The sequence below is a fragment of the Pogona vitticeps genome, chromosome 11 (genome assembly GCF_051106095.1).
Source record: "Pogona vitticeps strain Pit_001003342236 chromosome 11, PviZW2.1, whole genome shotgun sequence".
Classification (NCBI taxonomy): Eukaryota; Metazoa; Chordata; class Lepidosauria; order Squamata; family Agamidae; genus Pogona; species Pogona vitticeps.
In genome coordinates, this window is record NC_135793.1 from 7633357 (window position 1) to 7658638 (window position 25282).

A 25282-nucleotide genomic window follows, 5' to 3' on the forward strand; every position below is an offset into this window, starting at 1 on the left:
AGTGCCCTAAGCCTGTTTCATGCACATGACATAAAAGCAACTGGGAAGAGCTTGGAAAAGTTACTTTGGGGGAGTATAATTCCCAGAATCCTGCAGCCAGCACTCTCACTGACCTTGTAAAATAGGAGATCTTGGAAGCTTTCGTTCAAAAATGGCTTCTCCAAGCTCTGCAAGTGGGAGGCCAAGAAGCGTTCTCCAGTGGCAAAGTCCTTCCAAGGACCTCTAGTGCCGTAACAGAGAGTCTCTACTTCAACTTCCTCTGTGCCCCTCTCCTTTTCCCTGACCCCCTTCATAACTGTAGTTTGTCCAAGCAATGCCAAAACGAGTACCTTTTTTTTTTTTTTGCAATATCAGTGTTGGACCAAACTAATGCTAGTTATTACAGGCTAGTGCCAAACATGTCCTTGCAAAATATCCCATTTTCCATCCCAACGTAAATCTGCCAGAGAAATGAAAGACACAAGACAACTTCATTGCAATGAAATGTTTAATGCCCTCTATATAGTTAATCATTAAGAATACAAGTCATAAGCATTCCGAATAACTTTTGACAGGCTTCCTGCGGCCAGTTCAAGCCTTGACAACATACTAAATTTACATTCAGTGCTTTTGGAAAATAGTGTAAAGCAGGGATCGGCAACGTGCAGCCCTCCAGATGTTGCTGGAGTGTAACTGCTACCAGCCCACACCAATATAGCCAATGATGAAGAGTGCTGGGATTTGTAGTCCAACAATTACCTGGAGGGCCACATTTGATGTCAAGGCAAGTAAGTGCACTGTTCTTTTAAATGAAGGCTCAGATACTGCTGGCACGGCATTTCAACCTCAACATGCACAACCAGGGCACTTGCTCAACAGAATGATCAATTCTTGATCAAGGCAGAAGCCAATCTTCGACATCCCTTTCACTTTGGCAAGTACTAAGTGCCACAACGATACAAAGGATAGTTCATAAAGAGAAACTTATTTCTCAAAATATCTAAATTGTCCATGACCAAAAACCCACCATCACCACCACTACAAAACCCCTTTCTTGCGTAAGTCCTAGGTGCTGCTACGAAACCTTCATCAAAAGACAGCTTAGCCCAGGAGGACTCACATTACAGTTGTTTATACAAGATATGGGAGGTTGGTGGTATGAGAGTCAACACATATTTGGGGGAAGGGAGAAAAAGGCTGACTGTGAAGGACTGCTTAGAAAGTCAGCAAGATGTGGGCTACTGCTCACCTCTTCCCACATGAACACCACGGAGGCCAAACTTACAATTGTGGTTGGCTTTATGAGACCCAACCAAAAGATCCTCCTATATGACACAGAAAGCATCTCAGTACAGACTGGTCTTCTTCATGATCCTCAAGAACTCCTGCTCGTTGACTTCACCATCACCATCGCGATCTGCTTCATCAATCATTTCCTGCATCAGGAAAACAAATCACAGGGAAGCCACCATGAACTAAAGTACTGAATGCACCCTTCCTCTTCTTGTGTCCCATTTTGTCCTAATGTCCATCCACCCTCTTTCTGGAGCTTTTCACAAGTAGGATGGGATTTGAATAATGGACTACTCATGACTTTGCCACACGAATGAGGCATACAATTCCAGCCTATTCACAAATAGGTTCAATGACAATCCTGGTAGAAAACTGGAGTTTGCTTTGTTTATAATGCAAAGTCCATCAATCTGTGCAGGACATGAAAAGTGCTGGCTCTCCAGATGTTTTGCAGTTCAACAGCTGGAACCACCAGCCAGCCCAGCCAATAGTAAGAGATTGAGCGATATGTAATGAAAAATATATTGAGAAAAAAAATCCCTATCCTTGCATTTATTTCTACTGTATGCTTCCTGCTGGGTTAATCAGTTACCTTTTGATCAGGAAGATTTCCAGTGGCCCTGTCTCTGCTATTTTAACAACCTGACACACCACAATTAAACAAGTGCAGGATTGCCACTGAAATGTTATTTTTAATTTCCCTGACTTTCTTCCCTAACCTACCTTTGGCAACTTCCCTGACCACCATTCAAATATAACAACAAGTTAAAAAATGAGTAGGTCGTGTTGCATTAATGCAAATCTTAATGAAATGTTCCACTCTAGAACTACACAAGCCTGAACTGCAAAAATATTTGTCAAAGTGAGAGATTTCATACCAGCTTCTTTCAACATTAACTGCAGCAACATCTATTTTGCAATTGCACCAAAAACTACACCAAGATACAAACCTCAATTCAAGTAAACTCTGAATGCTAACAAATGACATAACATTTTTGCTATTGTTTTAAAGGTATGCTAAAAATCATATAAACGTTCTATCTAAAATGGTTTCTCTGAAGCCACATTATGAAATTTATAGTTCTGAAATTGCAGTAATAATGAAGTTAGAAATTAGAATACACGTAATCTGCTTTTAAAGAATAAAGATTTAAGATATAAAACTATCACTTCTACAGTTTTCTCTTTTTATTTTGTAACTCTTTTAGTTTCACATCAATTGTTTCCTTTTCAATTTTTGGCTTCTTCTCTTAGTCTTTTTTTAGCATTTTCAAGATGTTTAATTTGTCCCTCAAGTTTCTTCTTTTCTTCTTTCTCCTAAATTCCTTCTTGTTGCTTAAGGTGCTCTGTGTGGCGTGCATGAGCATGCCTGACGAACTACAACAGATTCATATCAGTTACAACAGATGCAAGTCCTCCACCGTTCAAAACAGCATCGTAAATCTGAAGTTGACAGACAACAGGTTCTTCATGCAAGTTCTCAATTAACATTGACTTATTAACTGAAAAGCCGCTTTCAACAGAAGCACTACCACGAGACAGGATAAAACACATTCTGACAACAGCCCACAGGTCTGGGAAACCTTTGTTGGTCATCAAAATGTAAAACGTATCCAGTCCACCTTCATCATTTTGTTTTGCAACATATGCTTGAAATTGAGGCTTGAACTACAGTATATTGTGGGCTGCTGTGGTGAAAGTCGTGTACTGTTGCTTTGATTTTTCCGCTACTGTGTCATGATTTGTTGCATGCAGAGCTTCAAGAACAGCCCCTATTCTGGCAATTCCAAGATCTGGCTTATATACAAATGATAGTAGGATCTAATACTGAGAGGCCACACACCATCTTGAACTTCAAAGGACTTCTCTCAATCAACTTTTCAACAACAGCTACTACCATGTAGCAAAACTCAGCCACTTGACATTCACTCAGTTTAGTTTCTTTCAACAGCTTCTTCGCTGCAAAAGAAATGTCAACCTTGCTTCTGTAAAGCAAGTTCTCAGCCAATTTCATGTCAATTGTTAACTATTGGGAACCAGAAGACATGCTTTGCAGCTTTTCCGATTTTACGCAACAACTCATTAGCTTCTTGATTAGTTTGCAAAGTTCTTCATACAAAAAAAGGGGCAATGTTATTTTTTGTTTTGAAACCTTTATAGAAATGGCTCACAATCTCCAGCAATCGTTTTCATGAAAGCCATTTTGCACTTCTTGAGTGGATCTTGCATTGAAGCTTTTATACAAATTGCGGGTTTACTGTGGGGAAATTTTGCTTCTTCCACATACTTATTGATGTTGTCAAAAACAGTCATAGCTCTATAAAGGCACTTAACATTCTCCAACCACCTAGTGGAGCAAAACCTCAGGGGAAATAGTGTGCTTCCAGTCATAGCAGTGTATGATGCCCTCCTAACTGGGGAATCTTTGAACAGATAATAACATGTTGCGCAAGATTGACTTCAGGTCCCATTTCATTGCTTGCAATCCTGTTTTAAAAGACTCATGTACAACATGAAGGGTACAAGTTGCAAAGTGAATCAATTCTTTTCCTTCTCCTTTACAGTCAACATTGGTTTAATTTCTTCTTTTAGTTTTCTCAGAAAAAGGTGATTTATTACATTTGGCCCAGTCATAGATACCTGTAATAATTTTACAACTGATAAAGAAGACATGCCTTGTATTCTTGAAGGCTTACACAGCTGGAATCCGATGGCTGTTGTTGGTTTTTCGGGCTTAGGAAGAAAAACCTCCAGAACACAGCCAAACAGCCTAAAAAAATTTACAAGACATGCCTTCTTGAAACTTCCGAAGGAGGTTTTCAGCAGTAGCAGTCTGAAGAAAAACACTAGATACCATGTGGAAACTTTACGACAGTAATCATCCCAAAAACAATCCATCTGTCCCTTTTGAACCACCTTATTCAAAGCTTCATCAAAACAGATAGCAAATGTTTGGCATCATTTCAGTTGTTTCAGTAAAAGATCAGAGAAATATCGTGCCAAGCAAAAAGCAACAACATACATTGCTTTTTCTCCCCCAAGATGAAACGAGCTATCTGGCTGAGAACATTTGCTTGAATAACTCACTGATGTTGTTACAAGAGTTGAATGACATCTTCTTCATCACCCGCTGCAAAGCCCACAAGCACTCTGCTGTCCTAACACAGTCCTTGATTACATAGGCAGCCATACTAGTTTGTGTGGTGGGTAATTCTTTGCCATTTTCATCATGCTGTTCATATTTTGCAATTTTTGCAGGGGCTGTCTCTTCACCCTCTCCAGTTTTACTATCTGAATTTGTACTTGGCTTTGAACCTAAACATACTGTGATGGACTGTTGACTTGATTTAATTTTCAGGTTCTTCTGATGTCATGGTCCTTGTGCTTGAGACTTCACAGCTCTAATTCCCATATTACTTAGTTCAAAGGTTTTGTAGCATACTTTACAATAACCTCTGCACCAGCAACTGGTGATAGCCCTGGAAGGAAATCAGGGTGAAGTTTGAAATCCAGCCACTGCACATTAAAAACTGTCATCTTAGAAGCCATCTTCAAAATGTGGTTTCAGATTCAGCCGTACACAGAACCACCTTGCCTGACATCAGGATGTTAGCAGATTTGTTTTCTGGCAAGTAGGAATTTTCGGAAGCTGGGAAAGTTTCACTTTTACTTTCTGGTTCCAGAAGTGAAATGAGCAGATCAGCAGCAATCTAGAGAAGCAGAGACGCCTCATTTGCAACCTTTATGCATAGGAGAAGTCAGGGAAGAGAGCTGGTACTCTGTAAACTCCAAAAAGAACAAGCAATCACAATGGAAAAAAATTACTTTGCATGGTGCAGAGTAGAAAGTGCTAGGTGACTGTGAAATCCAACAGCAGCAAAACTGTGCTGGGCTTAGCAGGAGACAAAACGTCCATGCCATACACAAGCATGACCTAAAAACATGCTTATCTTTATATGCAAGTTAAATGCAGTACTAGCAGGTAGGGATGAAAACAGATATTTAAAATTTGTATCTCGCTAAACGTTTAAACTAGCCTTGCTTTGCAAATGCTACAGGCAGACCTTGGAAATCATGCAGGGACAGAGCTCAACAAACAGATTAGGCTGATTGCTGGGGGTGGAGCTGAGAAAAAGGTGGAGCTGGGAAAGGGCGTCATTAAGTTTTACTTGTATTCTGCTACTTTTCTATTCCAGCTGCCAAAAGAACCGATCATTCTCTTGCAGCAGCAGGTCAAAAATCCACTGCTTGGACATATTTTAATGGCAATTTCCCTGACTTCAGACCAATTTCCCTGACTTTCCAGAAAGTGGCAACCCTGTGTGAAATTAGAGATGCAGAAAGATTCAGCAACTTAATCTACATTTAATAACTGATGTTAAAGACGCAGGAAAAAGTGCTACTACAAAAGATCAAGTATTTTTCACAGCTTTCCTCCACAGAACCAAGAGTGGTCTGTATGATCCTCCCTGCCCCAAATTTAATTCTCACACCAGAGGTCTAAGATAGTGTATGCTAAAGGTGAGCACCTGCCTTGGAACCAGACAGTGCATATTGTACCCGAGTTGTATTTTGAACCTGGGTCTTCCTACTCTAAACCCTTACTCTGACTGTTTTTAAAATGCCTACCCTGTCCCACACAAAGCATCTTTGCATGGAAAGCACCCTAACTACTCAAGAAGAAAAACACTCATCAGGAAAATAATTCAGGAGCTTGCCTACAGTACCTCTCATTATCTCTTGAAAACAGAATCCAAAATATTGAAAATACCCAACCATTTTCAAATGTGAAAAAAAAGCTCTGCTGGACTAAGCAGAACCCCCTCTAGTCCAATATCCTCTTCCCACAATGGCCAACCAGATGCGCCTAGGAAACCCAAAACAGAGCATGAAAATGACTTAGAAGATGGGAAACGTTACTTTTGTGGCTGAACGCCCAAGATTAGCCCAGCCAACATGGTCTTTGGATATTCTGGGAAATATGGTAGAATAATAATGAGAGCAATGTTTCTAAAAGGACAGATTTACCTCTACTACTCCCAGCTGACAATGGGCAGTCAGTAGGTTTCTGTGCCTGAACAGGGAGGTAAAATTTTGCCATGACATTGTCTTCCACTTCACTGGCAATAGTACTGGTAGAGCAGAATCCATCCATTCTCAAACACAGTGGGCTTGGTAAATCCCTAAATGGAACACTTTTAACCAGCGGCTCGTGCCCGGCATGCAAATGACTACACATTCCAAACCTGCAGCTCCTCGTCTGTAAGATTCTCCCCTAATTCTTTGGCCACACGCTTGAGGTTTTTGAAAGAGATTTTGCCCGTTTCGTCATCGTCAAACAGTTTGAAGGCTTTGAGAATTTCTTCTTTTGAATCTTTTTCAGCCTTGCCAAAGAAAAAGAAGAAAATGTAAGCTCTCCCTTCATTGAGAATCCAAACAATCTGCAATCGAGGATGAAAAGAAATGGTTGCTGAAATGGGAACATTTCTGCCCTTATGTCACTAGCAGAAATTCAATGAAATTCAATTTAAGGACTAGCAGCTTTTCAGCTTTTTAAACCCTGTGCTGCTCCAGCAGAGTCCACTCCATGTGGAGAAATTGTTTAAGCAAAACAGAGAGAAAATCTTTACAGCAGCATTTTCCCTATCTGGTTGGACAGAAGAGGGCTATCAGAAAACTAGGGAGAGAACACCAAAGTCATCTCAAGATACAGATTCTGAAGGAAAAATGTTTCTTATTGTTTGTTACATGTATAAACAATTTTTTCCTCTAGTGGCCTTGATGCGTTGTGTATGACTCTTTTCTTTCCCATTCCATCCTCATAATCACCCTGTGATATATGTCAGCCTGAGAAAGAGTGACTGAGTTCCGTGGCTCAACAGCAACTTCAAGCTAGATTTTCCAAATCCCAGCTAACACCCTAATCCCGTGGTTCTCAACCGTGGGTCCCCAGATGTTCGTGGACTACAATTCCCAGAAATCCTAGACAGCACAGCTAGCGGTGAAGGCTTCTGGGAACTTTAGTCCCAGAACATCTGAGGACCCAAGGTTGAGAATGGCTGTTCTAACCACTATACTATATTATACTGGCTATCACCACTATGCTACAATGCCTCTCTAACCGGCAATGCTTTCCTGTCAGCTGCAAAAACAACTTAAAAATATAAGTATCCCCCTGCCAAAGGCACCAAAGTGTAACTATCATCTGGACTTACAAGCAGACACAATTTTGTATGAAGTTGCATCTTACACAGTCTGGTGTAAAGATTCTAGCAAGGAAGTCTTAGTCCCTTTAAAATTTAGCAAAAAGCCAAGGTTCCGAGGCAGCTGTGCATGCTGACCTACCATTTTCTGGGTCATCACTGCTAAGAAGTCGCTGTAGCTGATCTTTCCAGTTCCTTCCTTATCGATGTCTAAGATCATTTTCTTGATCTCATCTTTCTTGGGTTCAAATCCTAGCGCTCTCATGGCAACCTGCAAAAAAGCAAAAACAGGCTAATATCTCAGCAGGAAAATGAACTGGGAAAACACCTGAACTGTCAACCTCTAGCACAAAGAAGAAGCAATGTGGTTGCACCCGAAATGGAGAATTAGTTGTGTTTCTCATCTGCAAACTCTGAGATGCACTCAGATCAAGACAACACGTAGGAGGGCCCCACTGAAATTTCCCTTCCTGGATTGCTTATAAACAAAGACACTGCTGCCATTGAGCCACTGGCCTTAAGTTTTGGCACCAATGATCTATTTCATGTTTTCTCTTTAGCACTTTTTACGGTCTGCTATAATTGGGCAATAACAATTGACAGTCTGATATGGGAGTATGGACCTGACCATTTCAATCCCATTTTGGCCATGCTGACTGAAGTATTCTGGAAACTATAATGTCAAAAAATTACTTTTTCCCCACACACACCTTTCCCTTTTCATTGTTAGCAGAAGCAAAAAACTCTCTTGACTTCAGGGCTGATTGTGGCAAAAGCCTGTACTATGATGTGGGGGACTGTACAGCAGAGGTTACAAGGGCCATCTACTGCCCATCTCTGGCCCTACTGCTTTATTCCTTCCAGTTCGACTGCTAAGCGACCTACAAGTGCAATTCTATACATATTGGCCCAAATCCCACTGCTTAGTTACACACATAGAAAGCAAACAGCTGGCAGTTAAGGAGTCCCGGTTCGGATTATCAAGCGTGCGCTAAGCCAGTGTTAACTGTCACTGAGAAGAAACTGAATGTTACACCGTTTGTGTTTCGCATGTGTGACTAAGAAACAGGACTTCAGCCATCTACACAAGGGGTAAGCCCCAATGAATTTACTGGGGCTTAGTCACAGGGACGTGTGTAATGCACTGCAACCTCAGACATATTTCAGTCCCACATGCCAATTTACCTTCAGTTCTTTCACATCAATATTCCCAGTCCCGTCAGTATCAAACAAATCAAAGGCCTCTCGGATCTCCTGCTTCTGCTCTTCAGTGAGTTCCGTTTTGGGGGCAGCCTTTTTCCTCTGAGCTGGAGCCCCCAATGCTGGCTTCTTATAGTTGGAGGCCTTAAACAATGAATCAGAAAAAGAGGAGACAACAACGTTATAAAATGCTATTCACAGGAGACACTGATCTCAGTTTTGAAACACTGCTTCAGAACCATGTAGCCAAGGTCTAAGACTTAGGAAAAAATTAAAAGGTGGAGAGAACAGGTGCCAAATTTCTCCAGATGATAAATCTTCATTCCAAAATAGATCTTTGGCACAGGGAACCACAGAGTGAGTAATCGGAGCCCTACTTCTAGAAACCTTAGATTGTAGAAAAGAATGTTGCACTTTGGAGACTGAATCTTATTCTGCAAAAGATCCAAAGAGCTCCTCAACCATCAATGCAAATTAGGTGCAACAATCTAAGGCAAACAATGCAAATTAAGCACAAAAGCCTACTGCAAACACCAAAGATAGCTGATGTGGCATTACCCTAAAATGTTGAATTATTTTCCATCCCATTGCCCTACATTTAATACATTGAGTTTGATTTACATAGCTAATGTAGCGTGTATTTATTTAAAATATTTTACTCTGCCTTTTTACCCTGCCTTTCTCCTTCAAGATACCTAAGCCAGCTTACATTGTTAAAAGTCAATATTTAAAACTAAACACAAATACTAAAAAGGACCAAGGAAATGTAGGTCAGATTGGCATTCCACTCAAGAAAGGTTAGAAGTCAAAACAAGAGAGAGAGAGAGAGAGAATTTACAGTATTAAATTCATGATTTAACTAGTAATAACTGGATTATGCAATTTATAAAACTTTGTACTGCCAAATAACCTTCCCCCCCTCCAAAGTACTCACTCACAGCAACATAGTCATGTCAATGCACCTTCAGTCTGGCCCTAAATAGTTTGATTGTTATCCAGAACCCGAAGAACATTTTCCAGGGGTTTTTTCCCAGTCAAACTCTGTCCTAGAAGGCACTGTAGTTGTAAATCAGTATGCATGCATTTTTCTTTTGAGTTGGCTTAAAACAGTGGCTCCCAAAATTGGGTCTCCAGATGTTTTTGGACTTCAACTCCCAGAAATCCTGGCCAGCCCAGCTGTTGGTGAAGGCTTCTGGGAGTTTTAGTTCCAGAATCCTTGGGGAACCAAGGTTGGGAACCAATGGCTCAAAAAGTTAAATGCTCTTCCTTCCTGAGGGGATGGGGGGGGGGAGGGAGCCAATTCCCTTGCCTTGAGAAAACTGGAAGGTGAGAGATGGGCTGCTTTCCATCTCTCTCCTTTTTTTTACATGCAATTTGAGAGTTGCAGCCTTTGAAGTTCTGTGCAAGCATTTCAAGAATTGCAAAACAAGAAAACACGCTATGCCTTTCACATGCTGCCCCCTTTATTTTGCTTTATTTTATTTTAGTGCTTCTTTTCTACCTGCAGAGACCTTTAAAAAACGTCTAAAATGTAGAGAAAAGCATCCGAGTCATGACGGGGGGAATCTCTTCCAGCCCTCCCAAAAGAGGGAAAAATAATAAATAAATAATATAATATAATATAATTAGTGGTGGGATTCAGCAGGCCAACAAACGGTTCTGCAGAATCAATAATAAATTAGCTACCGGTTCTGTAGAACTGGTGCGAACCTGCTGAATCCCACCACTGAATATAATATAATATAATAAATAAATAAATAAATAAATAAAAAGAACATCCTGAACTCCGCGAAATTAATTAGGGGGAAGGCAATCCAAGGCTCAAAGGGAACGACTGACACATGCAAATGAGGGGCGGGCTCAACCCGCACGCGCGGGCCGGACCGGCCAATCCCAACCGGCCCTGGATCATCCTGTGGACCACGACTCGCAATGGCAACCTTGGCGACGATTTGCATAAATTAGCATACGAAAAAAGGGGCGGAGCCCTGAGGAACCGCCCCCCTCCTCCTCGCCCGGGCCGTTCAGTCCACTAACCATCCCAAAGCGGGGCCGCCCGTCGTCGGAACCCGCTCGGACTCCCTCAGGTGCTACAAAAAGCGGGGACGGAGTTCCAAAGCGCCCGAGCTCAACCGTCACCACAGCAGCACCAGCACCACCGCCGCCCCTCAGTATTAGGCCTCCCCATTGGCTCCTCTCCTCACGCGCCGGGCCCGCAAGTAAGCGCCTTCGGGATTGGACGCTGCGTCGGGCATGCGCGCGCGCGCGCGCGAGAGAGAAAAAGAGCCGCATTGGGGAGCGATTGGCTGGAAATAAACGATACTGGAGCGGAGAGGGAGAGACAGCTTTTGTAGGCGGGCCTTCCTTCGGATTGGTTCCAAAGGCAAGGGCGGAAGAACCAATGGGCGAGGAGTCCGGCGCTCGGCCGATTCTCGGCCTAGGGGGCGGAGGGGAGGCGGAGCCGACGAGAGGGAGGAGCCGGCAGGTATGCTGGGCACTGATTGGAGGGGAGCAGAGGTGGGCGTGGTGGCAGAGCCACGCTCGTGGGAACCCACCTGTCCGTGTCATCTGGAAGCGCGGAGGGGGGGTCGTGTGTGGGGCGCCGTGGGAAGAGCCAAGGCGGCGGCATCGGGGAGAGGAGGAGGCGCCGCGTCGGGCGGAACAGCCGGGAGCGCGTGCCTTTCCGGACGTGAGTTCCGCAGGCTCCCTAACCTCTGCGGTCGTGTGAAAGAGTCGTTTTCGTGTTGGGCGTTTATTTTTAACTTGTTTGCTCTTTATTTCCACTTTCTTGTCTTCTTGCTCTCCGGCTAAAAAAGGGCCCCGAGAAAGCTTGCACGTTGATATTGACAAATCTAAGCTCCCTTGCAAGGTTGCACGAGGATGAAGGGAGAGCAGCAGAAAAGGAAAGCGGGATGCGGAGGGAAGAGGAGCAGCGGAAAGCTCTCCACCTCAGATTCTTAAAGTTACTATTAATTTCCTTGTCGGAATAATAGGATAATTCTAGTTAGGGGGAAAGAAACGGAGTTCTTCTTAAGAGAGTCGGTGGTAACCTTTTATTTAATTAATTAATTAATTAATTTTTAATTTTATTTAATTATTTTTCTTTTTTCACCTTGGGAATAAGTGATTATAGGTACCAATTATTACTTATTAAGGTAAGGTTGTTATCTTAGTGAAATTAAATTAGGGCTACTGGTAGAGGTCTGTGGACTGATTGAAGTGTGATGCCTATGGTGCAGGATTTTGATTTGTGAAAAGATGACAAAAATCTGCAGTAGTAGTTTTTTCTCATTAAAAGAAGCTATCTGGGAGGTTGACTGCTGAACTGGTCACTCTGGCTCCTTCTCACCCAGCACCTTTTTGTTAATGATCTGCCGTGTGTATTTAATACTTCACTACTGGAATATGAAACTTTTGTGAAGAGGAGAGGAGCAGAATGTTGTTGAGTTTTGAAATGTTATAGTTAACTTTCCTCAACTGTGCAGAGGAAGTGCAGGGACTCACAGATTAAAACAGCATCAAGTTCCCAAATAGTCCACCCCTCTCTGATTAATTGGCACTTATACTCTCAAAAATTTACTCTGAGATATTAATAGTATAAAGAATAATTTTTTTTCATTTACTTACAAATGTGAATATAGCAAAAAGTTAACAACATGACTGCTTTTAACAATTCTGCTTCAATGTACTTTAACAGACATTTTCTACCAACCACCATTAACGGATTAGAGAGTCGGGCTGGTAGTTGAGAAATCAAGTACAGTACTAGACTAGAGATGGGCACAAACTGGTGGTTTATGGCTAAACCACAAACCACCACAACCCTCCATAAAAAAACAAACCAGTTTGCTGTTTGTTTTTCTGGTTTGTGCTGGCGGGGGGGGGAATCCCCTTTTGCCAAAGCAAACGAACCGGCAAAGGGAAAATTTAGCATTTCGGTTTGTTTGGGCAGAACGAAACACGAACCAACCCAGTTCACCGGGGTGTTTGATTCGTGGTTCGTTTTGTGCCCGTCTCTATACTAGACCTTCTTGGGGCGCGAAATTTGAGTCCTCTTGGCCAGCCGTGCTGGAACTAACTCTGTAACAGTTATTGTGCAGTGAAGAGGAAAAGAAGGATGTGTTCTACTTGGACTCATTAGTTGAAAGTACAAATGAAATGAATAGTAATGCATAATGCATATTAAAGGGTTGGGTTGTTGTTTTTGAAATGTTTGCTTGCTTTAAGTATGTATTTTAAACCTAGGGATAAAAAGAGTGAGAACCATTGTATTCCCTTAAGAGGAAGACGTCGTGATATAGCTAATATTGCGCCGATATGGCCACACGACTGAGGCCGGTAAGCTAGTTTATTTCTTCCAGCTATCTTTTCTTTACTTTCAGTGGGAAGGGGGCGTTTTTTGGTTGTTGTTGAAACTAGCCCAGCAGTCTACCAGATGGTCCCAGGATCTGCTAATTGATCTCAGTGTAAATCAGTGCTGGAGCTGATGGACATCTGTGGCCTAGAAACAGTCGAGAATTGCAAATGTTCTGCCTTCCAAGTGTGGTAGAGTTTGGCTCCTCAAAACCTGACCCAGCACGGCCCCTGTCAAAGATGATGGGACTAGCCATTCAGAAACATCTGGAGAGCTTAATGTCCCCTATCCAGACAGAGTCAATAGTTGGTACTGTATTTTGACATCCAGTAGGACCCCCTTGTCTGTGGGATCAGTATCTGCTGATTCACTTAGCCATGGTCTGAAAATATTAAAAGAAAAATCTCAGAAAAATATATTTCTAACAGTTGATTTAACAGAACTGGTCACTAGAGATGTGGGTATTCGTATATGAATACGAATATTGCTCTGCAGCTGGAGTTAACGGGGATCCACTAACTGGGGCGGGCCTGTCCCGGCAAGAGGAGGGAGGATAAGTCTTCCTGCATAGCTGCTGAGTCGCTTGCCACGCAGGAAGAGAGAGGGGCTGGAAGGATGAGCAAGGCTGCCACCGCTGGACAGGCAAGTGGACGGTCCGGTCCCAGGGGGCAAATCACCGTTAACTCCAGCTGCACGGGGATATTTGTGTCCATACATGGATACCCCCATCTCTACTGGCTGCTAAAGGGAGTCAAAGACCAAGCTATGTATAGTGTTTGCTCTTATAATACAGTACTTCATTAGCCTCTGCGGTGGGGTTTGGAACCGATTCCCCGCATCTATGGGGGTCCTGCTGTATCTTACGATACCTCTAAATTCCTTTCTACATAGAGGACCTGTTGCGAAGCCTGCTTTTCCATCAAGATCTGAACACTGTCTTCTGCATGTGGACTCAAACTGTACTAAACTATTGGAATAGTTTGTAGCAGTGTGTGTGTGATGGAATACCATCACGATCGGATTTGCCACTTAGAAAGTCATCGGACCGAGAAATCACTCTGTTTTGGACCACTTATTTATTTATTTATTCATTATTTATTTAATTTATATGCCGCCTACTCTACCCAAAGGTTTCTGGTCACTTGTGGCACCGTCCACTGTGAGCTATTTTCCTGTGGTCACACAATGCGCAGGATAATCGTGAACTGGTCTGACCCTATTCTAGGCTCAAGGTGGACTTTTTTGCTCCAGTGACATGGCTCCTCTTTTTTTGGAGCCAGGCTGGGGGGATTCCTGCACAGATGGAAAGATCATTTTAAGGGAGGCCGTTCCCAGCAACTCAGCCCTTTCCACTCTGATCAAAGTGATCCTTCCTTACAATCTGATCGCATTCTCTGTTGCGGCTCTTGATGGAATGAATTCTTTCATAACCCTTTCCTCTTACTGACAGCCAAGAAAAGTTCCACCTTTTGTTTTGTTTTGGCAAACATTTGTACCTGCCCACTAGTGGCTGGGCTTGTTGGAGGATTCTGGGAATTGTATTCCAAAAAATGAATGTTTTCCAAGTCCTGCTTTCCTACAAAAGTCCTGTGTGAATGCAAAGACCTATTTATTCAGTGCTGTGTTGCTAAGAAACGTTCTGTATTTGTATCTGCTGTTTCTTGTTGTGGCTCTTTTGAACAGGCTAGTAAGAAGTGCGCTGTCATAGGTGGCTCGGGGTTTCTGGGTCAGCACATGGTGGAGCACCTCGTGGGAAAAGGCTACACGGTCAACGTGTTTGACATCCGCAAGGGCTTTGATAATAACAAGGTCCAGTTTTTCCTCGGTGATCTCTGCCGTAAAGAGGTATGAAGCAAACTCTTTTAGACTACGTGAAAGCACAAAACTAGTTGAAGAAGTCCATTCATGTATAAGAGGGGACCCAGATTTCAAATGGTTTTCTTTAAAGTATTGAATAATGCCAAAGATCATCATATTTCTACTCTCTTATCCATAGTATTATTAATGGTAATACTATCCTGGACTACCATTATTATATATTGACACCCTGCTAGAAAGACAAACAAATTAGGTCCTAGATCAAATCAAGTCTGGAGGCAAAAATGCTGTCCTACTTTGCGCACATCATGAGGAGGCAGGATTCTCTGGGAAAGACAGTAATGCTGGGAAAGATAGAAGGCAGCAGGAAAAGAGGAAGACCCAATACGAGGTAGACTGACTCCCTAAAGGAAGCCACAGGCTTGAGTTTGCAAGGGCTGAGCTGTTGAAGACAGAATGTTTTGGAGACTCCTCCTTCATAAGGGTCACCCTAAGTTGGAGGCAACTGGATGGCAGATAACAACAATTAATGGTAGTTGTGATCATAGTTATAATTAATAAGATGTTACTGTATCCTCTCTTTTAAAATCACCTTCTGACCCTCCCCTTCTTTTGCCTCCACTTCTTGCCCAGGATCTGCTCCCCGCTTTGGAAGGGGTTACGGTTGTGTTTCACTGCGCCTCCCCAGCGCCGTCCAGCAACAACCGGGAGCTGTTTTATGCAGTCAACTACATTGGGACGAAAGTGGTCATTGAGGCTTGTAAAGAAGCTGGCGTCCAGGTAAGGGCAGGTCTGGAGGTGCCAAGCAGATTGCAAGAGACCGGGCGCTGCTGCTGGCAGATTCATGGAGCAGAATGAGATGTCCTTCAGTGTTTATTAGCCATGACAGCCATGGGAAAATCATTATTAAGAATGGGGGATGAGGCACAATAAGAGATTGTAATGAGAAAAGTTTTCCAGGTTCTATTAATGAGTATAAAGTGATGCTGACTTTGCTGGAAGCAGTCTCCTTTGAGTACCACTTTCTTGATCGGCTGGGGAGAAGCAGCCGAGAGAGAGCTGTGGCCTTTGGTATTTGCACCTAGACTTCCCAGTATCATCATCCTGAATACATGGCAGAGCAGCATTCTGGCCTGGGTGGACTCTGGCTTCTTGCCTTTCCCCTGATTATTTAAAAGTTACATCTAGTTTCTCCTCCCTGTAAGTTCAAGACAGCAAATAGGGTTCTCCTCCTGATTTATTGTTACAATAGAAGTAGGACGGTCTGAGAGAGGATGATTGACCCAAGGCCACTCAAGTGAGTTTGAAGGACAAGTGGGGACGTGAGCCTGCATCTCCTATGAATCTCCTACGTTCAAAATGCTAACTCAGGAATGGGGGAAATATGGCTCTCTAGATGTTGTAGGACAACAATTCCTCGTGTACCTCACTTTTGGCTGCACTATTTTCTTTTTATTTGTTTGGGAGTATGTTTACCCTGCCTTTCTCTTTAAAAAGGAGCCAAACTGGTTTACATCATTCAAAGGCGACACTTAGATCTAAAAACAGCAAGTATACAAAGACTAAAAAAGATCAAACAGATGCCACACAAAACAATGGTAAACAAAAGCAACATCAAAAGCACATTCAAAGCAATAAGGCAAAGTAATCCATTAAAAAAAACCCACTCAGGCAGCCAGTTATTGAGGGAAGGCTCGCCTAAAGAGAAAGGTCTGCCTGCTTGCAGAAGGAAAGCAAAGATCAGGGCCAGCCTGGCCTCCAGTGGGAGGGAGTTCCAAAGTCTGGGGAGCAGCCACAGAGAAGGCCCTCTCCTGTGTCCCCACCAAATGCACCTGTGAAGGTGGGGGGACCCAGAGAAAGGCCTCTCCTGATGATCTTAACACTTGAGCAGGCTCATAGACGTTCTCCCTGAGAGGGCTTGGATCCAAGCCATTTAGGGTTTTATCGATTAAAGCCACCGCTTTGGATGGTTCCTGGAAATAGAGTGGCAGCCAACGGAGCTGCTGTAACAGGAGATGGGGAGAGTCGCTGCCCGGCATGGCCTGGATGACTTCCCAGCGCCCTCACGGCTACACCCACGTGGCTCTTGCCACCACCACATGGTCTGTGTCTTCTTACAAAGCACTTCTTTTTCTTCCTTCTTTGATCTCGCACTAGAAACTGGTGTTAACCAGCAGTGCCAGCGTCGTCTTTGAGGGCACGGACATCAAGGATGGTTCGGAGGACCTGCCGTATGCCAAGAAGCCCATTGACTACTATACGGAAACCAAGATTCTGCAGGAAAAGGTCTGGTTGGCTTCCCATGTTTACTATCGTGCCACAGGCAGGGATGGGCAGCACGAGGTCAAATGAAGTCCAGCAGCGGATCATCGTCAGCATCTTAGAACTGCACAGCTGGAAGGGATCCTGTGGATCATGGAGAGTCCAGCTTCTGTCAAGGAGGCCCAGTGGGGGAATCAAACTCCCAACCTCTGGGTCTACAGCCAGAGATCTAGACCCCTGAGCTATCTAGTAGATCTCTGGGTAAGCTGCAGTTGCTTAGCGAGACATTTTTTTTAAGCTCAAGTTATTGGCTGACAAGCTCTGTTCCAAATCAGGAGGCTTAGAATTCTTGAACGGTGGTAAAACAGGTGGCTCTGCAAATCATCTTTGTTTCTCTGCTATATGATGCCCCAGGTGTGCTGGCTATACACCTGATGGCCCAGCAACATCTGGAGAGCCACATATGGTTATCCCTGAGCCTAGGCTAATCTAATAAACCACAGAGGGGACTGCATCAGAGACAGAAAAGGCCATTTCTGGCCCTCTCAGTGTACCAGGGTTAGGCAAAACATAGGAGAATTTATTTCTGTGCTCCCGTTGAACGCATGAAAAATGCTCTTACAGAAGAGAAGCGGTGTTTTTGTCGATCCAACAGTCCTGTAAAATGAGTTGTTTATTTAAAATATTTTTACCCCACCTTTTCCCCTTAAAAAGGACCCAAGGCAGCTTACGTCATGAAAAAGACAATATTCAAAAGTGAAAAAAACAGTAAGTATAGAAATATTTTAAAGGAATCAAACAACTATATTAAAAACGGTAAATAAAATCAATACTACAGTATAAGCAACAAGACCCAATGATTCATTTTAAAAAATCCATGGCAAACAGCCAGTCACTAAGGGAAAAAACTTTCCTGAAGAGGAAGGTCTTGGCCTGCTTGCAGAAGGACAGCCAAGATGGGGTCAGCCTGGTTTCCAGTGGGAGGAAGTTCCAAAGTCTGGGAGCAGCCACAGAGAAGTCCCTCTCCCGTGTCCCCACCAAGCGCACCTGTGAAGGTAGCAGGACTGAGAGAAAAGCCTCCCTGAAAGGGAGATGCAGTCCTTGAGATTAGGTTGAGAGCTGATCCAGCCCAGACTTGGGCTTCCAAAGTCCCAGTTCCCCCGTACTATCCTCTTCTAAAATCTCAACACTGTGTGTAGCGACTTGGAAAGAAAAATCTGAGCAGGCTTGATGCAGGCAATTTGTTTAAAGCTGTATGTTCCTTTTCTTTTTAACAGTGTTCTCTCTCCTAATGTTGCATGGACTCACAGCTCTGTGTCCCTTTCAGGAGGTGCTGAGCGCCAACAATCCAGAGGGCCCTTTCCTCACTGTTGCCATCCGTCCACATGGCATATTTGGGCCACGAGACCCTCAGCTGGTGCCCATTCTCATCCAGGCAGCCAAGAGTGGCAAAATGAAGTTCGTCATTGGGTAGGCTACCTTGCCGGTTGGGCAGAATTACAGTGGTGCCCGGCATAGCAACGATAATCCGTTCTGGATATATCATCACTATCCGGAAACGTCGCTATATGGGGCAGAAAACCCCATAGGAACACATTAAACTCAGTTTAATGCGTTCCTATGGGGGGAAAACTCACCGTTAAGTGAAGATTCCCCATCCGGCTGCCATTTTGCCGCCTCGGTAAGCGAGGGCAGGGCGCGAAAACGGAGCGGGTGGCCATTTTCTTCATCCGGCGGCCATTTTGGAACCGCCGATCAGCTGTTCTGCAAACATCACAATGCGAAGATGGGTAAGCGAAACGCTTACTGATCATTACAATGCAATGTTTTGCCTATTAAAACATCGCAATGCGATCACAAAAGCGATCGCAAAATCCGCATCGCTATGCAGATTCGTCGTTAAACAGTGCGCTCGTTATGCGAGGCACCACTGTATATTGTCCATGTTGCAAACCCTTCGTTTGCCCTTCGGTCGCAGTCTGAGGCTCCCAAAATCCCTTGACCAACATCTTTGCTACTGGAATTTTCTGGGAATTGAAGCAGAAAACCAACCCAAGTTATTGGGCTGTTTGAACGAGTCCGGCTTTTGTCCCAGTGCCTGGATTTTAACAGGGATCTCATGAAACAGAGCTGGTGCACGGCGGTCAGTCATTTTTAATGTACTGCTTGGGCCTAGAGCCGTGCCTAGTGGGTGTTCTCGGGAGTGATGGTCCAGAAAAAAATAAATGTTTTTCTAAGCACTGTTTGGAACTTGGTCAGGGGTGATCTGTTTTGACTTAGCAGTTGAGGACCCTTGGCTTTTTGTGAAACATTAAACTTCAGTTCTTTTCCTTGTCTCCGGGCAGCGATGGGAAAAACTTGGTGGATTTTACATATGTGGAGAATGTGGTCCATGGACACATCCTGGCTGCGGAGCAACTTCAGCGAGATTCTCTCTTGTGCGGGAAGGTGAGTCTGCCTTTTTTTCTGTTGCATTAAAGGTACTTGGGGAAGAAAAGCAACTGCCTACTTCACTTCACTTCTACACCACACCATTAGTGCAAGCACTACTGTGGGTGGGAAGTAGCAGGATTGGTCGTTGAAGGTGGCTTTGCACAATTCTGTTTTCGCCAGGTTCACAGACTTAAGGAGGGGAAGGAGCCTGGCATATCTCACTTGGTAACTTACTCCACAAATTAGGGGCCACCATTGAAAAGGCCCGATTCCTCGTTGTCACTTTTTTTGACTTCCCTCGGTGTGGCCGCTTTTAGCAACGTGAACTGAGTGGAGAGAACAGGTTTATGTATGTACTGAAACTCGTTCCTAATTTACCTGAAGATTTGCTGATACAGGATAATGTACAAGCAGCAACTTGGAGAGAATGAATCCAGCAATCTGATGGTACAGAAACCAAGCCGTTGCCTCACTGAGGCCCTGAAGGCTTGGCAGATAGCCAGTTTTTTTGTATGCTGCCAAAAGAAGAGCCTGAAGGGGGCAAGTGTTTCAGATCCAGAATGTTTGCATCATTTTTTTTAAATCCAAGTTCCTTCCAGTGCCCCTTAGCAGCTGAACCACAATGCCCATGCGCCCCCTTATTGTTGGTTAGGGATGATGGGAGTTGCAATCCAGCTGCTTCTGGCCAAACGTGAAAAAAATTAATTTTTTTCATGGCACGGCTGCTAGAATCCGACAGCCATCCTCGCTGGCTCTAGGATTCTGGGAGTTTTATTTCAAAAAAGAAACTCGTCCAGGCAATCTCAATTCTGCAGGGCCCCATATTTCCTATCGTTCTGCAGATTTTAGTGCCAGTAGCGAGCAGCGCTCTTCCTAAAGCCCTTTTCCGTTGTCACAGCTTTACCTTGATTATTTTTGTCTGCTTTTTTTTTTAACTCACAGGCGCTTCACATCACAAACGATGAGCCGATCCCCTTCTGGGTGTTCATGTCTCGCATCCTGATAGGCTTGGGCTATGAGGCTCCCAAATACCGCATCCCTTACTGGCTCGCCTACTACCTGGCCTTCCTCTTATCCTTGGTGCTGATGCTGCTCAGGCCTTTCATCATCATCAATCCTACCTTCACCCCTATGCGAGTAGCCCTGGCGGGGACCTTCCACTACTACAGCTGCGAGCGAGCCAAGAAGCTCATGGGCTACAAGCCCCCGGTCAGCCTCCGTGAAGGCATTGAGAAGACGGTTGAGAGCTACCCCCACCTCCGCCGGACAGCATAGCTGTTGGGGAACCAAAAAGAGCATCTAGAATCTACGCCGGGAACTAGCTGTCCACTGTATCACCCTTCACTCTGGCCTCTGCAGCCGTGGTCTGGGATTGTTCTGATGTAACAGCTGTTTGTGGCTAACGTGTTATAAGAAGCATCCCTGGAATGGTCTTTACTTTGGATGGAAGAAGTCCTTAAGCAGTAATAATAATAATAATCTTGGAACCACAGAGCTGGAAAGGACTCAGTGGATTGTCGAGTCCAGCCCTTGTCTAGGAGGCACCGTGCGGGAATCAAACTCCCAACTTCTGGCTCTGCAGCCAGATGCCTAAACCACTGAGCTATCCAAGAAATAGTTTGGCTTCAGGCAACTTCAGCATTCCTTCTCTGATCAGGCCTTTCACACTCTTCCATTTTCTAAGCAAAGCAAAGTACGTAAAGCAAATTTGCTCAGCTTTTGGTTTTGATTTTTTTGGAAGGCCCGGCTCTTTCCAAGACTTTGAATGCCAGTGATGCACCTCCACTCTGCTCCGACCTCGGTTACGCCAAGGATGTCTGGGTCTTTTGGACTGGAGCGCGAGGGAGTGCTGGAGTGCCCTACCGCTGTGGTGCAGCCTTGCTAAAATTCATCTTCATCTTTCATTTCTAATGCAATTCTTGAGTAACACTATGAAACTAAGCTCCCTATTTCTGGAAATACCCACCTGTACACTGCTGTCTGCTTTCCTGAAATGCATAAACATGGGTCAGGATGTGATTGTTAAATAGATCTGTTTTTTGCCTCTTAATACCTGTGTAGAAGTCTTTTTTACACAGCAACACCTTCCTGTAATGTCATTTAGCATTGTTGGTTCCAAGACCTGCAAGCGATAACCTTAACCTAAAAACACAGATTTTGGCCACTGTGGACTTTCTCAAAGTTTGCAGTAGCAGGCAGGTGTTAATGCTGATAATTTGTGTTTAATAACTGAGCCACACACTGGTGCCGGCTGCAGGATCTCTCCTTTTTGGATCCACTCAAAGGCTTTCTTCCTCTGCCCTTGAATTTGTTCTGGTGTCTTGAGCTATCTCATGGCTTCTGAAAGAGATTGTCCTTTAATTGGGCAAAGAAAGGGAAGCCCAGAACAATTGTCTGGGGCTCTGGTGTAGTGAGATTTTGGCAAGGGTACAAAACAAAGGATTCCTGATCATGACCTTGCCAGGACAGCCAATGGTAAGGAATCCTGGCAGCTGCAGTCCAGTAGGCATCCTTCAGTCTCCAGAGATTATGGGAATGTGCACTGAATAGAGGACATTGACCACCGTCTAGTGTGGCTGACGAGGCCAATTCGAGAGTGACAGTCCCTTCCATACTGAAGACAAATACAATCTGTCCCCTGTCCAGCTCCCCAGTTTTGCTGCTTCCAGGACTGCCTCTTTGCCTCGGCCTGCTGGACAAGGATCTCTTCAAATTGGGAGAGGCCATGATGCACCGCCTGCCTCCAGGCTGAACGCTCAGAGGTCAGGGTTTCCCCATCTGTTGAGGTCCATTCCTAAGGCCTTCAGATCCCGCTTGCAGATCTCCTTGTATCGCAGCTGTGGTCTCCCTCGGGGGCGATTTCCCTTCACTAAGTCTCCATATAGGATATCTTTTGGAATCCGACCATCAGCCATTCTCACAACATGCTCAAGCCAACATAGATGTCGGTGTTTCAGTAATTTGGGCAGCTGCACTCCAGCAGCGTCCAAATAGTCTGCCTTTCCCCACTCCTGCTTTTGAGACTTTTTACTGTTTCTAACAAAACCATTTCATAGGGCTGTTCTTTAAAAAGCAGAAATCACTCTTATCCTCTGTTACGAATTTCTGGGTAAAATTCCTTTGCGCTCCACAATAGAAGCACAGAGGCCCACATGGGAGAATAGCGACATGTTCTCCAGATAGTCTATTGCTGTCTCATCAACAGATACTTAAAATCTCAATAACTCCTGAGACATTTGTAGAAGAAAAATAAAAAAAAAATTCATTACTTACAATTGCAAACAGATCAACAGCAAGCTAAGAATGGCTTCCAACAGACTAAAGAAGGGGAAAAGGGAATTCAGTAGAGAGGTGGGTCTCTGCTTGAATTCAGAGACGGGAGGGAATGATGGATGTGTATCTCGGTTTTCCAAATCTGGGAGCTACAGTGAGTGTTTTTGCAGTCCCTGATTGTAGCTGCTTGATGCCACTTCAAATTTGAGGAGAGAATTCTGAGGATCTCGGATGAAAAATCCCAGGATTATTTAGAAGGAAACCATAACAGGGGTATCAAACTGATACAGGTGGGTAATGTAAACACACTCTTAGGATACGTCGTAATATTGTCCAAACTAATACTACTGTAGATTGCTACAATTGACAGATACCTTGGAATTCTTCTATAAAAGCAGGAGATGCTTTGTACAGATAAAGAATACAACGGGGAAAAGAAAGCCTTCCTGTTTGCAAAATTTCATCTCTTGTGTGTTCCTTTTCCTCAAAATCCTTGGCTCAGCTCACTGTGGACAGGTGACTATCCTGTGGTCCATTTCCAGTGCCGGCAGGCATGTCAATTGCTGTAGAGTGCAAGAATGGAGAACGCGTTTTGGCCCCCGAGGGTGGCAAATTCCGGTTTGGGAATGATCTGGAGAGCCATATTCCAGCTAAGGCTGAGGTGGAAGCTGCAAGAGGAGACCAAAGCAAAGTGGGTGGAACCAGTTGTAGACTGGAGGTAATTCCTCTCCACTTTCGGATCACGCATGTAATGTACAGCCCAGTTTTGGACATCTCTACTAAGGAGTAAGCTCCAGGAAAGCAGTTTTCTGGACTGTGCCCCAGAACTTGGTTCCATGCAGTGCTTTCGAGAACTTGCACAGTTATAATGCAAGCCCTCTATGCATATTCCTGATACAGTTCAAAGAAAAAACGTGTCTTAATTTTTGCATGAAAAGCCCCGTAGTAATAATAATCAAGCTAGCTGAATAACTCAGTAATTTAGGGAATGCCAAGTCACTTCTGAGTATGCTCTACCTGGAAAACTCAGAAAGGGGTCACCATAAGTCAAAATTGTTTTTGACTTACGGTCATTATAAACTGCTTAAGGTATCTGGCTACAGAGCCGGAGGTTGGGAGTTCAATTCCCCGCTGTGCCTCCTGGAAGAAGAACCAGCCTGCGTAGCCTTGGGCTAGCTGGACAGTCTCAAGGGTGCCCCCTAGAGGAAGGGAAGGGTAAACCACTATTGCATAATTACTACCAAGAAAAATCTGGAAAGGGATGGTTTTGACTCGATGGCGCACAATTATTAAACATTGTCAGCAACTTTTTTGGCGCATCATCAAGTTTTGCCTCTAGATGGTGCACATCAGCCATAATTCTGTATACAGTACTTCTATAGAAATAATATTGCAATTAAAATATATATTAAGAATTTTACAGTTTCCTGCCATTCCTGGACACCTAAAATCTGCCATCTAAAGAGAGGAAGGAATGTCTGTCTCTCTGCCCACACAGACAACACAAATGTGACAGAAAAACCCTGAACGCACCAAATGAGCAGCTTTTCACTGGTTTTAAAAAGTTGCAGTTGCTGCTGTTTTCAGCGTCCCTGTAATGATTAAATTCTCTATCCAACTGGAAGCTAGAAGCTACAAGGAATTAAATTTGACTGAATTCAGAGGTGATGATTTCCTGCTCCCTGTCTAGGTAAGACTCCGTTACCTTAAACAAGAAACCCACCTTGCCTCGCTATGGGGCAGGTTATTGGTGGGTCCCCCACCCCAAAACCCACACACACTCCATCTCCTCCTGGATCAAACAGGAATCCAGGGATCCCTAATGATGACAGCCTGACCACAATGATGTGGCAAACTTCAATCTCTTTCCCTCCTTTTCCACCCTTCTAGACTTTGGAGAGAAAGTGAGTGCATGGGGAGGTTGAGTTGGGAAAGACAAGAGAAATGGGGTGGTGGTGGAGGATGCGTGGGCATGCGCAAGCATATGTATTAGCTGTTATTTCCATGTCTTTCCATCCCACTTCCTAAACTCCAAAGCACAGAGGATCCAAGCAGCTTATAGTATTAAAAGAAACAAAGTAAAAAACACACAAATAATAAATTGCTACAATTTTTTTAAAGCATTAAACAAATATATTGAACTCATAGAAGGAGCGAGATTACAAACATCTTAAAAACAAAACATGGCTTCCTGATAGGGAACAATGGGATTGGACCGTGAAAGAATGAATTCCAAATTTATTAACAGTGGCAAGATTAATGATAGCAAAGAATCGGAAAGTAAAGCGTGATTGTTCCACTAAATGATTGGTAGAAAGATGTATGGAATTCAGATAATGTGATATCAACATTAAAAGGGGTTGATAAATAAGAGTATTTTCAGGGATATCTGGGGAGTCTTTGTTGTTGGTGTTTAATCGTGTTTGACTCCATGACCCCATGGACCAGAGCACGCCAGGCCCTCCTG

The 25282-nt window shown here is 43.9% G+C and overlaps 2 protein-coding genes across 4 annotated transcripts; one reads left to right on the top strand and one right to left on the bottom strand.

Annotated features, from left to right (window-relative positions):
• Positions 1-473: 473 nt before the first annotated feature.
• Positions 474-10982, bottom strand: LOC110088399 (centrin-2). Of its 2 annotated transcripts, none has more exons than XM_020810641.3 (5): positions 10713-10982; positions 8661-8819; positions 7618-7746; positions 6519-6656; positions 474-1415 (listed from the first exon to the last, which is right to left on the bottom strand). In XM_020810641.3, exons 1-5 carry the CDS (start codon positions 10965-10967, stop codon positions 1326-1328), a joined length of 771 nt encoding a protein of 256 aa, XP_020666300.2. In that variant the 5' UTR covers positions 10968-10982; the 3' UTR covers positions 474-1325. The 2 variants fall into 2 exon arrangements, 1 of the variants encoding a protein (XP_020666300.2); XR_013538794.1 differs by having other exon boundaries at positions 1345-1415; positions 6301-6656.
• A 159-nt stretch (positions 10983-11141) lies between these two features.
• NSDHL (NAD(P) dependent 3-beta-hydroxysteroid dehydrogenase NSDHL) lies at positions 11142-21592 on the top strand. Of its 2 annotated transcripts, none has more exons than XM_072981514.2 (8): positions 11142-11160; positions 12921-13013; positions 14713-14874; positions 15481-15627; positions 17005-17133; positions 18437-18579; positions 19455-19557; positions 20485-21592. In XM_072981514.2, exons 2-8 carry the CDS (start codon positions 12993-12995, stop codon positions 20815-20817), a joined length of 1038 nt encoding a protein of 345 aa, XP_072837615.2. In that variant the 5' UTR covers positions 11142-11160; positions 12921-12992; the 3' UTR covers positions 20818-21592. The 2 variants fall into 2 exon arrangements, with proteins under 2 accessions (XP_072837615.2, XP_072837614.2); XM_072981513.2 differs by lacking the exon at positions 11142-11160 and adding an exon at positions 11228-11364.
• The last annotated feature ends 3690 nt before the right edge of the window (positions 21593-25282 follow it).